The sequence below is a fragment of the Epinephelus fuscoguttatus genome, linkage group LG15, assembly GCF_011397635.1.
Source record: "Epinephelus fuscoguttatus linkage group LG15, E.fuscoguttatus.final_Chr_v1".
Taxonomy (NCBI): Eukaryota; Metazoa; Chordata; class Actinopteri; order Perciformes; family Serranidae; genus Epinephelus; species Epinephelus fuscoguttatus.
The window spans coordinates 8210091-8226834 of NC_064766.1; the positions used below are offsets into that span (position 1 = coordinate 8210091).

The 16744-nt window shown below is 41.3% G+C and overlaps 1 protein-coding gene across 5 annotated transcripts in view; it reads right to left on the reverse strand.

Annotated features, from left to right (window-relative positions):
* The window catches only part of col15a1b (collagen, type XV, alpha 1b), a 68107-nt gene that overhangs the window by 20483 nt on the left and 30880 nt on the right, over nt 1-16744 (reverse strand). For 4 of the 5 annotated variants that reach the window (XM_049597663.1, XM_049597661.1, XM_049597662.1 and 1 more), the window contains 14 exons: nt 16234-16421; nt 15371-15580; nt 14805-14957; nt 10937-11011; nt 10270-10368; nt 9421-9547; nt 7525-7559; nt 7184-7366; nt 7044-7070; nt 6888-6950; nt 6292-6369; nt 4488-4550; nt 4253-4402; nt 122-175 (listed from right to left, as the gene is read on the reverse strand). In XM_049597663.1, coding sequence (XP_049453620.1) covers nt 122-175; nt 4253-4402; nt 4488-4550; nt 6292-6369; nt 6888-6950; nt 7044-7070; nt 7184-7366; nt 7525-7559; nt 9421-9547; nt 10270-10368; nt 10937-11011; nt 14805-14957; nt 15371-15580; nt 16234-16421 — 1505 coding nt within the window. The remainder of the gene's footprint in view (nt 1-121; nt 176-4252; nt 4403-4487; nt 4551-6291; nt 6370-6887; nt 6951-7043; nt 7071-7183; nt 7367-7524; nt 7560-9420; nt 9548-10269; nt 10369-10936; nt 11012-14804; nt 14958-15370; nt 15581-16233; nt 16422-16744) is intronic. The other variant, XM_049597660.1, reaches the window with a different exon arrangement.

The window sequence follows — 16744 nt, forward strand, 5'->3', positions numbered from 1 at the left end:
TCCTGTGGATATCAGCCACTTTGCGCTGAACCACAACAAGCAAAAAGGTTATAGGTCTCTATGACTTTTATACAGCCAACTGAGCTCCCAGGCCATTACATATTTATCTTGATGATCACACCTTCTTTCCCATAGGTCCTGGTAGACCTGGAGCTCCATCTCTTCCTGCTGGACCCTGGACACACAAACACAGACAGACACGAGTACAGGCAGACAAATATAGAGTGATGAGTCACAGAAAATATGCTAACATGGGAAAAAAGCATGATTTTATGCTGAGCTTTTCGTTGACCCTTCAGCCATTCCAATAGGGACCAACGCCAAATCCAAAGGTGACAGCCTGTCAGTCTAAAGGAATACTGGGTCAGTTTCCTTAAGTGATAAGATCACCCATGACAACATTTATCTGAGTCACCTCAAGATTGTTGATGCCAAGACATCATGCTCACACTTTAGTTTGTTGATCGATTGTTGGCTTACTAATGCCACAGCCAAATTAGACCAATTCTACTGTTGTGTCAATTGTTCATGTTCATTTTATTTCACCAAATTACACTTATATTTATCTCCCATTCAATGTAGCATGAAGCAGTGGAGTCAGCAATCTTAAAGGATGACGTTGTTGTCTGTTTTCTCATCACTTAACAGGAAAGCTGAAGTTATTAAAAAATGTAGTGTATTCCTTTAACTAAGCAGCATCAGACCAAAGTACAGCAATTGTTTCTGTGCATTTTTTGTACAAACTGACAACATAGTGTATCAGAGGCCTTTCAGTGAAACACTCAGTTCCAAGGCACACTGACAATTGACTGCTGACACATGGCTCATTAGATGATCAGTGACTTAATGTCTTTACTTATACCAATCCACTGGTGGGGGCAGAGGATGGCAATAATAATCAGTCTGCCTGTTGATGCTTTGAGCATTTTAATCCAATGCAGGATATCTTGAGGACTACTGTGCATCCTGCCAATACATTTTCTCTTCACATTCATAATGTGTAGAGGGTGAATCCTACAATGCAGCAACCCCACAACTTCACTCAAAATCATTACTCAACCAACAGTTTGGTTTAATTAGGGAATAATAATTGGATTTCTATTAAACTGCCTGTGATAAGAAATACTTATACAAACAAAAAATGCATTTCGCACATTTATAGAACCCAGAGGGTTAACTCTTTTTCATTCTGAACACTCAATGAGCATGCCTGTTACACTTTGTTTGGGCCAAAATGCAACCTACTCACCAGAAGAAATGTTGGCATGGTACGTTTCTGAAAACCACAATTATGTTACATTTACATTTTTTTGTGCACAAGATGAATATTTTTAAAGAGTCGTAGTTTATGAACTACCTTTGCCATCAGGTGATGGAGAGGACTATAGATGGTGTGACACCTAGGCCAGATGCCTGTCAAGCTGCAGACTGTTGCAGATCATTACTTATGATCAACAAAAATTAAACCAATTGTATTTTAGCGAGACTCACCTTTGTTTCCAGTGGCCTTTTTAGCCATGAAACATGCAACCTGTTGTTGTTTTTCTACCAGGGATATTGCCTCGAAAAGCAGTTGTTTTTTAACAAGACATCGGCAGCTTCTTTAGCTGAGATTGTGCCACTAAAACCAGATTTTTTAAGCTCAGACATGATCTATTTCCAAAATAACTAAGTGGTTTTTGTGCCTAAACCTAGTCACACATTAACTACAGCATTGTTAAAATGTTAAGAAATGGAAAGTTTCAACATATCCCTTTCATAACATACAAATGTAACATATTCGTAGTTTGCAGAAACGCACAATGCTGACATTTTGTCTAGCAATAGGGTTGCCAAATGTCAACAGGCGGATAATGATAACATTTGCTAAGTACATTCCTGAGAATAAAACGCTTCATAGGCTTTGGACTAGCGCCACTCTGAGGGACTAATGTTCCCTTTTTAGCTTTAGCATGGGTAAGGCTCTCAGAAAAACAAAGTTGTTTGCTTCATCCAATATGTTCATACAGGCCGCCTTTAGTGGCCTTGTAGTCTTGCTTTTATATCCTAACCGGAAAATTCAGAGGCTGTTCCAGGATAATTTGTAGAATTAGGCAAAGTGTGAGTTATAAATAAATGTACTAACTCAGTATTACATTTTGTGCACATCAGTGTACCTTGGTATTTGCACTGACTGGGAACTGCCAGTATACAGCAATATACAAAAAGAGAAAACAAAACAGATCAGTAAAAAGGCAGATTTGTTTCTTTACCATGTTGTATAAAAAAGCAAAATGGCAGCTCAAGCTGAGGTTATACGGCAAGTTTGAAGTCAGTTTCCTTCAGTTTATTCACTTTACCATGAAAAGTAAAACTTCGTGTTGAAATGTTTCATTTGGGAATGACAACATTTGAACTCAAAGTAAATGAACTGAAGCTAATTGAGAAAATTCCAAGCTGATCTTGAGTGTGCAAGCAGTAACATTGGCTGTTGGAGCGACAACCAAGGGGGGCAAAGAGAGCAGTGACACACACACACACACACACACACACACACACACACACACACACACACACACACACACACACACAGAGCACTTGAGCCAGCTAGGTAAAAATAATTCCAGTTCAGCACCTGCCAGCCAGCAATTAAGACAACATGGTTAGAGGTAATGTACAGTTTACAAGCCTGAGCATTGAGGTTGTGAATGTAAGTTGGTGTTTATTGCTGGTGTAATTGTTTCAACAAGATAAAAGGACAATTAATAAATGAAGCACTATGACTGTCTCAGATTAACAATTAATATTGTTTTATATTATATTGTATTGTGAATGCTGTCTCCTCAATACTCGGGCTTTTGGCTGTCATTCTGCCTTTTATTGTTTGCTGGTTAACCAAGCAAACAAGGAAAATATACCTCTCCTGAACCCCAAGCAGACCCAAAGTCAAGCCCAGACCCAGAGGCAAAGCTGGATTCAGAGCCGAACCCAGCACTGAAACCAGAGCCGAGGTCAGAGGACAACTCTGAGCTCGAACCTGAACCGTCAAGCCCAGAACCACTAAACCAATCGTCAAACATCTGGAACAGAGTGGAGACGAGGAAAAGATGGCAGGAGTGGAGTGTAACAATGAGGAGGGGGGCAGAATAAAGATTGATGAGAAGATGAAGGAAAAAGAAATGGACGGGGAGAATAATTACAGAGGGTGATAGGAACAGAGGCAGAGGGAGAATAAAAGACAGACTGGTCATTCATCATGACACACATAAATATTGATCACTACATCAAGATTTAAGAAGAAACACAAACTAAAGATGAATTTAATTGGAAATGGGAAAGAAGTTGAGGAAGAAGAAAGACAGACAATAAAAAATGATAAAAAAATAGTCGGAAAAACAATGCAAGTAAAACACAAAGGCAAAGTAGTCACATATAAATAATGTAAATGAAAAGATAGTAAAATAGAATTCTAGGATAATTCTGGGATAATAATTTCATTCAGAATACAAAATTGTGAAGAAAAAAAAATCAAAAGTCAAGACTTTATTGGGAAAGCAAATACAGATTGCAGTCTGAGGACACATAAAGCCAATACTGTGCTGGTGTTATATAAATATGTTTAAATTTGACCACTGCCATACTGACAATGTTTGATTAAGTATTTAGTGTTTAGTTGGAGTTGGAGTCATTAGGTTTTAAAACTGTTTACTTAAAGGTCCAGTGTGTGGGATTTAGTGGCATCTAGTGGTAAGGTTTCAGATTGCAACCAACTGAAACAACTCCTGTGTGCCAATCATGTAGGAGAACTACGGTGGCTGATGCAAAAACACGAATGGCCCTATCTAGAGCCAGTGTCTGGTTTTTCCTGTCTAAGTCTACTGTAGAAGCAACATGGCAGACTCTATGGAAAAGGACCCGCTGCATATGTAAATATAAACAGCCAAATCTAAGGTAATGAAAACATAGACATTCTTATTTTCACATAATTATAAACCAATGAAAACATAGTTACAAATACTGTATTTAATTTCTGCCAATATATTCCCCTAACTCCTACACACTTGACCTTTAAATTGTGACTAATGCGATGTGTTTCTGTAGGTCCTATAGGTCCTCTGCATGCCTGTATGAATAACTGATTGATAAAACAAGACTTCAGAACAGTTAGATGGCTATTCATTTGTAATTAAAATAAACCCATAAGTCTGTAGGTCTTATAAACGTTAACAGAATTTAACAGTTGAACTGTATGTCTTTCATCCGCGTAACTTACTGGTACTCCAGGTTGGCCTGGGATCCCGTCTCTGCCAGAGGCACCAGGTGGTCCAGCATGGCCTGAAGAGGGGCCTTCAGCAGTGTCAGATGATGACATGGGTCCAGGGGGACCAGGAGGTCCTGGAGGCCCTGGTGGACCAGGATGACCCTGGTGGAAAGAGAATGTGTATTATTTCTACTGTGTAAATTAAACCATCAGACTGTTCCATCTATCTCTGTGGACTTTGTCTTACCCTGATAAGTTCAGTGTCACTGTCCAGGTCCTCAAACCCAGAACCAAGAGCATCTGCTCCATACTGTAACACATATAAACACAGAGTCTTACACATACACTGAGATGTTTGTGATGCTTTAACCATCATGTCCTACATTTAGTTCGCAAACTAGGGTTGATCCACATCTGCATTTACTACAATTTAAAGCCTGGATATACCAGCATGGTATCCTACCAATGGTATTGTGGCCTTTGCTGATGTATGACTTTCTATTGTCCACTGTGCAGGGGTTTGAGAGAAGAATCAGCTGTCACCTTCAAAGGTAGTTGGGGTTACCAAGGAGCTTGAGCAGCACCACTCTACATGTTAACAGGAACAAGCTAAGGCTTCTCATCAACAGCCTTAGTGTGGAGTTCATGGTAACATGTGCAAGGGAAGTTCTTCAACACAGGGAATCCAGTGACTCAAAAGTCTCCCAGGCTGGAATTGAGGTGAGAAAGTAGAGGGCCCAGGAGGCAGTGGACCAAGCAGAATAACAGCTATGGCATGGAGTGCTGGAGCTGGATTAGGCATCACTCCAGTAACTGACTACAGCAAAGCCAGGGGAAGTAGAAGCTGCAGTCCAGGAGCTGTGTGCAAGCCAGACAGTGGGGTTGCAGCAACAGGGTGCGTGGACCAGATGGAGCAAGCAATAGACAGAAAGGTCTTGTGGATCGAGCTGTGGTAGGCTGGACCCTTCCCCAACAAATACCTCATCCAGTCTGTATACGATGTTCTGCCCAGCCCATGCATCCTCTTCTGTTGGTGAAAGGTTAAATCTGCCATTATGCCCCTTGTGCCAGGGAAGAGGAACCCTGGAACACATCCTCAGCAGCTGTCCTAAAGCACCTGCAGAGGGTCACTATCACTGGTGACACAGTTGCTGAATCCATCTGTAGCACCATTGACCAGCTCAAATGTCTTATCTTCTCATTTGGCTTAGATTCCTGGATAACATCTCAGAGACTGCCCTCAGACCAGACATTCTGCTGATCTCTGAAACATCTCAGCAGGTAGTTTTGCTGGAGCTTACAGTGCCGTCAGAGGCATGGATGAAGGAGGCAAGTAAAAGGAAGAAGGCGAAATATGCCATTCTGGGGGAAGAATGCCATAGATGGGAGTGACTTGCACAGTGCATGCCCATTGAAGTAGAAGGAAGGGAGTTTGCAGGAAAATCACTGTGGAAAGCCAACAGTCTCCTGGGCATTACTAGGGCACGTAAGAGACAAGCCATCAGCAGAGCTTCAGAGGCCGCATTAAAGGCTTCAAGATGACAGTGAAACACAAGGGACAAGTGTGGTCAAATGTTTCTTGGACAAAGGCTGGGGATTATTCACTCCTGGTCGGGTCATCTGGGTGATGGGGTCTGAAGTTGAAAGATCTAAAACCCCAAGTGACACCAGGAACTATCACTGATGATGTGTCGAAGTGCATCATATTATATATGTTAATACCATGCTGATTTCATTACTAAAAATAACAGGATAATTCCAACAAAGAGACAGTTCACACTACAAATAAGTTGATTCACAAATGGAATTTCTTTTCACTTTTAATGTAAGTAAGGTGCCAGGGTGAATAAAAAGTATCAAAATTGAGCTTGTCTATCAAAAATTGCCAGGGCAGGTTCCCCCAAAGCCCCAACAGAGGTCCGGGCTAAGCCATGAATGTCCCTAAGTCCAAGACCTGCCCCTGTGAACACCTGATCTGTGTGGAGCTTTTGGTGACTGGCCCCTGGCCACCTGTCAAGTTGAGTATACCTACCATAAACTGTGATACTCACCGGTACACTGCGTGATCTGGGGGGTCCAGGAGGCCCAGGAAGGCCGGGGGGGCCTGGTTGACCAACTCCTGGTTCTCCCTGTGAAGAGGGAGGGCAAGAGGAAGAGGAAAGAAGGAAAGGATCTGTCCTTAACAATTTATTTGGCGACATACAATAAAAATGATATTGAACTGAAAGGTCTAGTGTGTAGGATATAGTGGCATCTAGTGGTGAGGTTGCAGACTGCAACCAACTGAAACTTCGCCTGTGTGTCGAGCTTGAAGGAGAACTACAGTGGCTGATGCGGAAACGCAAAAATGCAAAAATGTGAATGACTCTAAGCTGAGCCAGAGAGTTTTGGTTTGTCCATTCTTGGCTACTGCAGAAACAACATGGCAGACTCCACAGGACCAAACTCTGTACGTAGAACTGCTCATTGTAAGGTAAGGAAAACAAAACAACTCTTAGTTTCAGGTGATCATAAACTGATCAAAAAAGTAGTCAAGAATATTAAATATAATTGTTGCCAATATATCCCCCTAAATCCTACACACTGGACCTTAAAGGTTACCAGTTTTGTTAAGTTAATAATTGCAACTTGTTTGTTTTAGCCTTACCTTCTCTCCTTTAATTCCAGCTTCTCCATCCAAACCTGGAAATCCCTGAGGTCCTCGTACACCCTGGACATAAAAACATAGTTGAATTTATTACATGTGATATGAAATACAACTGATATGACAGAATAAAAGCTACAGAGAAAATAAATAACTTACTGGATCTCCTTTCTCACCCTTGCTTCCCTGTGAAGAGAGAGAGGGCCTGAGGATCAGCACTAAATCTTATCAACTCAGAGGTTTAAAAAACGATGGCAACGCAAACACACACATGTTCTCTATCTAGTTGGCACACACACCTGCTGTCCATCTCTCCCTGGCAGCCCTGGGGAACCAGGGGATCCTGGTGGTCCTTTTGTCCCTCTTGGGCCAGGCTGAGCTTTCCCAGGTAGAGGGGTGGGGCCTGGGCGACCGGGTGGGCCAGGTGGCCCTCTGGGTCCAGGATCTCCACGCTCTCCTTTTAACCCAGGCCTGACCTGACCCTGGAAATTCAAATTACATATCATTTGTATGTGTAAAGAACACAGAATGTAATTAAAAATGTTGTTGTGCAGAGTATTTAAAATGTCATGTTTTGAACAACATTGACAACAAACTAAAGATGTAAAAGAGAGGTGAGAATGTCTGTGTGTGAACTTACATCTCTCTCCCCTGGCTCCTCTGCCCTGTGTGGCCCTGTACACAGCATATGACATCATCAGCAGGTTGGACCAATGAGATTCTCATGAGGTAACACTATCAATACAGTAACTTGCCACTTGTCAAACATCACACAGACAAATGGACTGCAAATATTTATTGCTATGAAAAGGTCAAGGCATGTTCTTATACCGCAGAAATGTTTACACCTGTATTCTTATGATGATGAGCCTCGTCCTAAATTGAAAGTATGTGCCATTTGATCCTAATTAGCATAGGTAAACGGCCCGCCAATCCCCATGAAAGGAGAGAATGCTGGGTGGTGTGCACACAGAAATTAAAGAAGAAGAAGAAGAAGAAGAAGAAAAGTTTAGGGAATTAAGTCAAGAATGCCCAACTGAAAACCTGTAGAGGGTGTAGCACTGGACTCCAAAGATAAAAGAATTAGAATAACTGCCCCAGTGCTGAATGCCTCTGGAAACTAGTCAAGTCGCATTTACACTTTACATCCATGTCTGTGAAAACATGAATCCTTCACACACATCTTCCCCCAGCAGCACAGATTTATACAATTAACATCATTTCAAAATGGGCACCCAAGATTAGTGTCACCAATTCAGCATCTGACCAAAGGTCTCCCCTTCTGTTCCTGAATTATGATGAATGGCCAGAAAGGTATTTTTCTAGACCATCATGATGTCACAGTGAAACTGACTTTTGACCTTTTAGATAGTAAATGTTACTTCTTCATCATTCTATCCTATTAGACATGTGTATGAAGTTTTGTCATAATAAGCCTATGAATTCATGAATTGTGAGGTCACGGTGACCTTTGACTTTGGACTACCAAATTTTCAGTTCATGAGTCCAAGTGGATGTTTATGCCAAATTTCAGGAAATTCCCTCAAGGCATTCTTGAGATATTGCATTCACAGGAATGAGACGGATGCAACGTCACAGTGATTTTGACCTTTTACCATCAAAATCTAATTAGTTCATCATTGTGTCCAACTGGACATTTGTGCCAAATTTAAAGAAATGACATCAAGGTGTTCTTGAGATATTCTCACATTAATGAGAATGGGATGTATGGATGTGCAGAAAACTAGAAAACATAATGCCTCCAGCCACAGCTGTTGCCAGTTCTGAAATGGAGATGCTTCTGCAGAAAGCGAACGGCGAACAAGCTTGTCATATATTCAGTAGAGTCAGGAGTAGATATAAAATAACACAAAATAAGATGCATGGCATGCTATTGCTAGTTCACTGAATGCTGTGTCTGAGGTAAGGTTTGATCTTTAATCTGAATCCAAAAAAACATAACTGCCAAACACAGACAAGAGATGCCTCCTCAGGGCAATATCTGCAACACCAGATACTGCAGCAGCAGTAAATTTGCCATTGTCCACTGTCCTACTTTGAATCTTTGAATCTATAAGCTTGACCAATCATTATTTTTTTTTTTTCGGATGTCATGGTTACCATAAATATATCTGGTGGAAACTGAAGTGTAAGTGCAGCATTTATTTATTTTATTTTAAAAGACTATAATGCTTTGTAAAATAATGAAAATAATTATTGAAACATATTGTAAATAATAAAAATACTATTGTAAGTTAAATCCTGTAATATTATACGACTGTAGAATTGAAGAAAAGACACTAACTAATTATTCTGTACAAATGTTGGCACAAAATGTGTGCTTATAGATTTTGCTCTTGACTACGAACAAATCCCAAATATGAAAACACTGGTGATTGTCAGAATCTTCGTGCAAAACTGCGCAAGTTACCTATACATTCGTCACCAGGAAGTTAAACCACAAAGTAGAAATGGTTGATGAGCTACTAAAGACAGACAGAAAACATAAATGCTGTATATTGAGGTTTAATCTGACCTCTCATCTGTGCGTCTTCTCTGGCCTGTGTTGGGGTCAGATGACTAGAGTACTCATCAAGCTCCACCTCGGGAGCCTCAGTGGGTGGAGCTCTGGCTGGAACACTGTCCTCCTCCTCCTCCTCCTCCTCAGAGAAATCAAGGAGTCTTAATTAGAAATTGTTGTATCACATATTGTACAAGTAAAACTGAAAATGCTGAATCCATGTAACAGGATCTGAAAGAGGATATCAAATATAACATTCGGTGCTGCTTAAGGTCTCTGGACCAGACGAGACAGAATCAACCATGGCTTAAATATCTGCTAGCAGTTATTTAGCTGCTGAAGGGCAGTTTCCTTTGAAACTTCAAAGTCAGTGTTGATTTCGGGATGTTTGGGGTCAAAGTGACTTCCTGGTTGTGGGAAAATAAAAGTTGGTAATGGAACAGAGAAGAAGCACACACGTTCACACACACACGGAGGAGTGATGTTTTAGGGTCTTAATGATAAGAAGGGGAGTGTGCGCCATATACAGCAGAGGACATGAAAAGCTAACACACACATGCACACCCTAGCAGAATAAATGCAATTGACATTACAGCATTTAGAGCCCTTGCAGCTGCCTTTTAGACCTTTGTTGCATAGGCACATCTGAGGGCATCTAAAGAAACCACAACTTTAAAAAACTATTTTCTTGCAGTCATTGTTTTACATTCATATGGAGATCCTAAACTTTTTGAACAATATGACACTTGTGTTTCCATTTGATGTAATGACACATGCTGCAGCCAACCAAAACATGACACCACCTGTAAGCAATGTTTAAAAGAAGTTTTTCAGATACTTGTTCTCAACACTTCATCAACCTACATGTGCTCTGCCGTGTGTTCTTTCATGAGTGTTCTTCATCACTTCCTCCTCTGTCTCTCTGTCATCCAGAGCATCATCTCCGCTGGTGTATCCCGAGGCCTAAACATTGAATTATATGTTAGTTTGAGAAAACAACCTTATAGCAAAAAAAAATAATGTCAACCAATGATGATGCATGATCTCTCCTAAAAATCCAGTTGCTGTCTGAGGTGTTAAAGGTATACTATGCAGGATTGTCAGTTACTGTTTGTAAACACACTCGCCTGCAAAAGTTATAGTAAAAGCCAACTCCAGTGTCACTCTCGCCTGGTGTTTTGCCTCACTATATTTGCATTTTTTTTTGGCCCTGTGTCTCTTAGATGCCTGCTGCTTATGGTCTGGCACCTTTTATGTATAAAGCCCTGGCATCCCAAACACAGAAGATAATAAGAAAAAAAGAAAATATCATGTAGAGAGTGGATTAATTATGTAATGAATGAAGTACTTCCTAAGCTGTCAGGTTACTGCTACAGTTTACTCATTTGACCACTCGGGTAGGTAAGAGGACTAATCCCCAGTCACTAGGTATTTTTGTGCAGTGATGTCCTCTGACCACTAGAGGGTACTGTTGATTAATGTGAATGTTATTTGTACAGATCTCTACTGTGCTTATTTATGTGTTTCTCACATAAGGATCATCATCTTCACATTGCTCCTCAGCTGCTCTCGGATCATCTTTTATCACCAGCTGTTGAATGGATCCCTGGTGAGAGAGAGTGGGAGACAGAGATGAAGACAAAGACAGCGGCAGAGTCAGAGACAAGAAATCAGGAAACACTTTAAACACACCTAAACTGGGTTATACAGGTATAAAAAGCTATATTCACAGTAAATAAATGATGTGTGCTGTAAAGACAGTGAAAGGACTGAATTTGGCTTTTCTTTCTTATTACAAATAATAAAAACAAGAGCAACAATATAATTCTTGATATGTGGAATTGAACCACTGTACAGTATTCAAATACACTTTTTAATTACTTGAACTTTAACGTTTTTATGCTCTAAACATTCAGGAGTTGTAAACAGACCTAAAGCCTAAAGTTGCTTGTAAATGTTAAATGTGGTGATATAAACAAATTGAAAGCGACAAGTCACCCCAAAGTCAAAATTACATATTTTTCCTTGTACCTGTAGTGCTATTTATCAATCTATATTATTATCAACCAAACTACACCCACCAACTGTATCACAGTGCAGAAGCAAGTGTGCATCTACTGCTTGCTCACCTAGCATCACTGAGCTAGCTGACATTAGCTTAGCTGAGGAGGACAGCATTGATGTTTACATCTAGTGCTGTCAGGTGAATGAGCCATGACTTAATGTGGGCTACCTTCTGCACAGTGATATGGCTGGCAGGTGTAGTTTGGTGAAAAGAAAATAGTTTCAACATGAAACTGCTCACAACAAGCTCTGTGGATTATCTTGAGTAACTGGGTCATGATTTCTGGAAAGAGACACTGCATTGTTGAGTTTTTCAAATGAGTGCCATCTTGTTCCAGTGTATTAGAGGCAAGCAGACTTCTCTCTGGCCAATATCTCCAGCACTCAGCAACTCACACCCAAACAATCTAGATTGATTAATAGCACTTCAGGTAAGAGGAAAAATCTGTAATTTTTATTTGGCGGTGAACTGTTCCTTTAAATGCTCTGATGCTGGTAAGCCTATTTTGCTAACCCAAACCTTGTGTTTGTTTCAGTGAAATTCAACTTGGCTTTTTATCTCTCTCTATAAACAGAGGAGCATCACACAGACACAATGAAGTACAGTCCACTTGTTGATATCACCATAGAGACTGGATTTCCAAAGATACACACACACACACACACACACACACACACACACACACACACACACACACACACATGCACATAGAGACACATCCACAAAATCAGAATCACAACATGGCAGTAATAGCTCTGGGTTTATAAAGGTCTATGGGAAAATGGAGAGTGATGTCAGTTCCTTCATTTATAACACTCACACACAAACACATACTGATTGCAAAGGGCTCCATGCCACCACTGCTCCCCTTTGAAGTCCAAGACAACAAACTAAGGACACACACACGCACACACACACACACACACACACACACACACACACACACACACACACACACAGTGTCCCAGATATTTCAGACTGGACATGGCTGCCGCTGAGCATGCACATATTCTGTCGTCATGCTTCAGATAACCCGTTCAGAAAGTCAGGCTACACTGAACAAAGCTGAATAAAGTGGCAACGGATGCGCCTCCGCTCGCCATGGCAACAACAAGTGCCGAGCAGCTCGTATTTATCTTTTATGAGCATCAGTGAGTTGAAAGTGGACTGACAGTGATTCCAGTAATAATGTCAGTGTGAAGAGAGTTGTACTAGCTTCACTCTCTTTTGAATATACAGTATGCTGTCACTCCTGCTGACTGAGAGACTCACACATATTTCTTTTTTTTCCTAACTGGAATGTTGCTTAAAGTTTAACCTCACTAAACCATTATACTTGACATGGCAGCAGACTCAAAGGCCTGAGTCAAGCCCTTGATCTGACCACAACTGAGCCTTGTTGATGTATTTGACTTCCTCATCTGCCATCGACTTACTCCCCCGTCCTCTCCTCCCATCCATATCTCACCCCTCTCCCTTCCTCCTACACCATCTCTATTTTTTCCTCCCTTCTTACTTCCTTTCTCTCTCTGATCTTTAGAATTTTATCCAGTAAAATCTGTAACAGAGCCAGGACAGAAGTACCACTAGAGGTGGTCATGACATTTTGATTCTGTTTAGACCTGGTTGTATCAGTATCTGGAGCAAGTTTTGGAAAGCCAGTCATCAAATTTCACTTGTTTAATCTGGTCTGGTAATGTTCAGTAAGCATGTGCTTGGGTTGGAAGCATCATCAGTGGTATTCATCACTTATCAGGTGATTGGCTCCTGTTCTGAAGGGTGTTCTGTCAAGGAGGCGTCCACATAATGATGTTTCTTTGTAAATATGAGCTGAAAATTGTACATTAGTTGCAATTGTAACTAACTTTTTTTTTTCATTGAAACAAATAACATAAAGGAACACACAGCACAGTACACATATACATATCTGGGGGTCATGTAGTCATGGCTAAGCCCCCCTCTGGCCCCCTATTTAGACTTGCCATTAGCATGTTAGCTGATTCCCCCAAACAAGTACCATAACATACACATATACAATACATACACACTCCCACACACATCTACCCAAATTATGAATTAGATAAAACAGGCAAACACACACACACACACACAAATATGCATTTTAGCCACAGTGTGTAGTAATTTCTCCCATCTTATGCTGAAATCATATATTGCATTCAAACGGATACAACAGTAGCCGCTGTGTACCAAAAAGCTATCATAACATTGATGAAACCATGTCATCCGATACTTCATGGAGTATTCATTCAGGCTCCTACACAGACACAAGTTGACAAACCCCCTCCTCACCATGCTGGCTGTGTTTACAACGTAGGACTGTTGGGGCGGTTGTAAATCGAAACAAACCAATTAGGTCTTGTCTTTTGACAACTGACAAGTGGCTCAACCTCACACACCTCATCCTTCTCCTTGCATCACTCCGCCGCTGACAGCTATTAGCTGCTGTTAGCCACTACTACTCTGGCACTACTGCAGCATAACAAAGTCCCACTCTTTGAGCATAATGCAGGATCATGCATATGCAGCATCATGGGAGACGGAATCCTCATCTCCAAGAAAGCATAAAAGGGAATCAAAAAGGCAACGTGACCGGTGAATTCAAAAAACGAGGGTCAACATCAGGGTAGCCTTTCCCAGGTGGCGAGAGCTGCTGAAGGAGAAAGGTAATGCAATCACAGCCCTGCCTCTGTATATTTCTCCCTTAAAGTTGGGCACTTTAACATGGGGGTCTGTGGGGATTGATTTTCCCCTAGAGCCAGCCTCAAGTGGCCATTTGAGGAACTGCAGTTTTGGCATTTTTTCATTGACTTCATTTTTCAGCCCTGGAAGATGCTGCTTGGCCTTCAACCCCATAAATTCAAAATGGGTAATGGTGAAAACTTTCACACACAGCTGTTTTGGGTAGCTTTCATCTGTTTTTCTTTTCCTGGTTGAAAGGCTTGAATAGGAAACGGGAACCACAAGTTTCTTTTATATCCTGCCTGTTGCATTCATAAGATACTGGACAGTATTGTGTGCAAGCATTTCCTCAAAGCATAAATTGTTGGGAAGTTTCCAGAGGAGACGGACTGAGGGCAGAGAAGATTTCAACTCTTTTACATGGTAATGAGAGGCCAGAACACACACCTCCACACACACACACACACACACACACACATACACACACACCAAGAAATGTAATCCTGAGGCCAACTGCAAAGACAAACTGCACACTGATATTGACATAGGCTCCTACTTTTTCCCCTTTTCACAGAGAAAAAAGATGCAAAAACACCCACAGACACACCAACATGTAGAGAGTTTCTTCACTTACCACAAACACGTCAAGCCCCGTGCTTCCTGCATTAGCTACGAAAATGCCTGAATTGTGTTGGAAGGTAAGTCTTTCTGGTTTCCTATGAAAAGTAGCCCTCTCGGCCTCTCCACAGTCCATGTAGAGACGCACCTCATCATGCTCCACCACCACCTTATAGACAGATCAGATACACCCATTCAGTATAGAGTTTTGTCATGGAATTTCTCTCTGTTGTCAATAAAATGGCTTTTGCTTTTATATTTTTTGTTGTTGCAAGGATTCAATTTGATTTGATGCCTTTATTTGTGTATATTCATTCACAACAAAGGCATGTTCCTTTCCTGGAGAGATATTCCCTTTGTATGTATAATGTAATAATAAATAAATACATGCATTTATACGGCACTTTACAACAATAAAGTAACTATTAAAGGAGAGGAGCACAAAATATACATGTAAGTCAGTAAAGAAAATGTGCAAAAACAAACAATAATAAAGATATCTACTAAAATGTCTGTATCAGCTGATTATGTCCCTTTGAGCCTGTACTTTATCATATAACACATGCAGTACGCAATGCTCACCGTGAATCGCGTCCACTGATCGGTCATATCTGGGACACTGAAGGAAGCAGCTTTGTGGCTGTGGGACGCCTGCTCTTTGTCAGTGTAGTACAGTAAGATGCTCTGGAGGCCACCACGCACCGGAGTGAGAGCCAAACCCAGCTTCACCACCTTCTGAAGGGCATCTGTGATGGCGAACAACACGCCTCCTTTCTGACTGGCTGGACGCACCTAAAGTAAATACGAGGCAGTAACATCAGAGGTCACTAAAGCTTATTGTCTTTGCATCTTTCTACCAATAATAATGACATGCATCATAAGTTAAGGAAATAAAAAATAGAGGAGGAAACTGAGGGTGGATTATCAGACAATAGGCCCCTGGGCACAGACAAGTCTCTGTGTGTCTGTTTGCAGCTGTTTTGAATCTCTTTGTTGTGTTTTTGTGTCATTTTCTAGTCGTTTTGTGTTTCTGAGAGATCATTTTGAGTTTCTTCCTTGTCAGCAATCGTGTCTTCAAGTGACATTTTAAGGATGAAGGTCGGGGGCCTAAGACTTTGGGCCCCTGGGTCTGAGCCAGTAGGCCCATTCAATGATCCATCCATGAAGAAGGTAAAAGTACAAATATCAGGGAATAGAGAAAATACAGGACCTGGGCATGAAGTGGTGCATTATCATCAAAATTCTACAAGGTGGAGACATAACATGACCTCAGCTGGCCACAAAGATTGTTCTTCAACATAGAATAAAAGCCATGCCGTATGCAGTACTTTACTACTTTACTATAGTATACTTAGTTCGAATTTTCTGTTGTCTCTTGACCCTGGTGACGACTTTAAGTAACCCAACAACAACAAAGGTTGAAGGGTTTAATTCTCTCGTGTTACCGTGACAATGATGGCAAAGTCCCTGTAGAATGACCCTGGCACAAAGGCCTTGGTGAGCCGTCCGATGTTGGCTTCGGGCCCGAAGTTGTAGGCTGGTAAACCCTCATAGCCAGGAGTGAATGAGACAGAGGGTGGGAGGGGGACGCCGATTAACTCCATCAGGTCCAGATGACCTCCTGAGCCTCGCTCTGACAGAGACAGAGACAATGTAAATGTGTGTAAATGGAAACAAAGAAGGAATAATGAGTGGGAACTTGTTTTTCTTGTCAGTGGGATTACTCAACAGAAACCAAGATGCACAGAAGCTGTTCTGGCAGATTTCTGATCCCCAGTTCAAACTGGTTTCCTTTGTCTATTACCTGTGTGTTGCTGGTTCACACAACACATTAGAGTAAAAAAGGGATGTGCCAGAATCATCTTGACATGTCTTTAATTTGCCTTGATTTGATCTCTGCCCACGCCTCGCTGCTCTCCCTCACATGGACATAATCCTCCAAAACAGAAATGCACA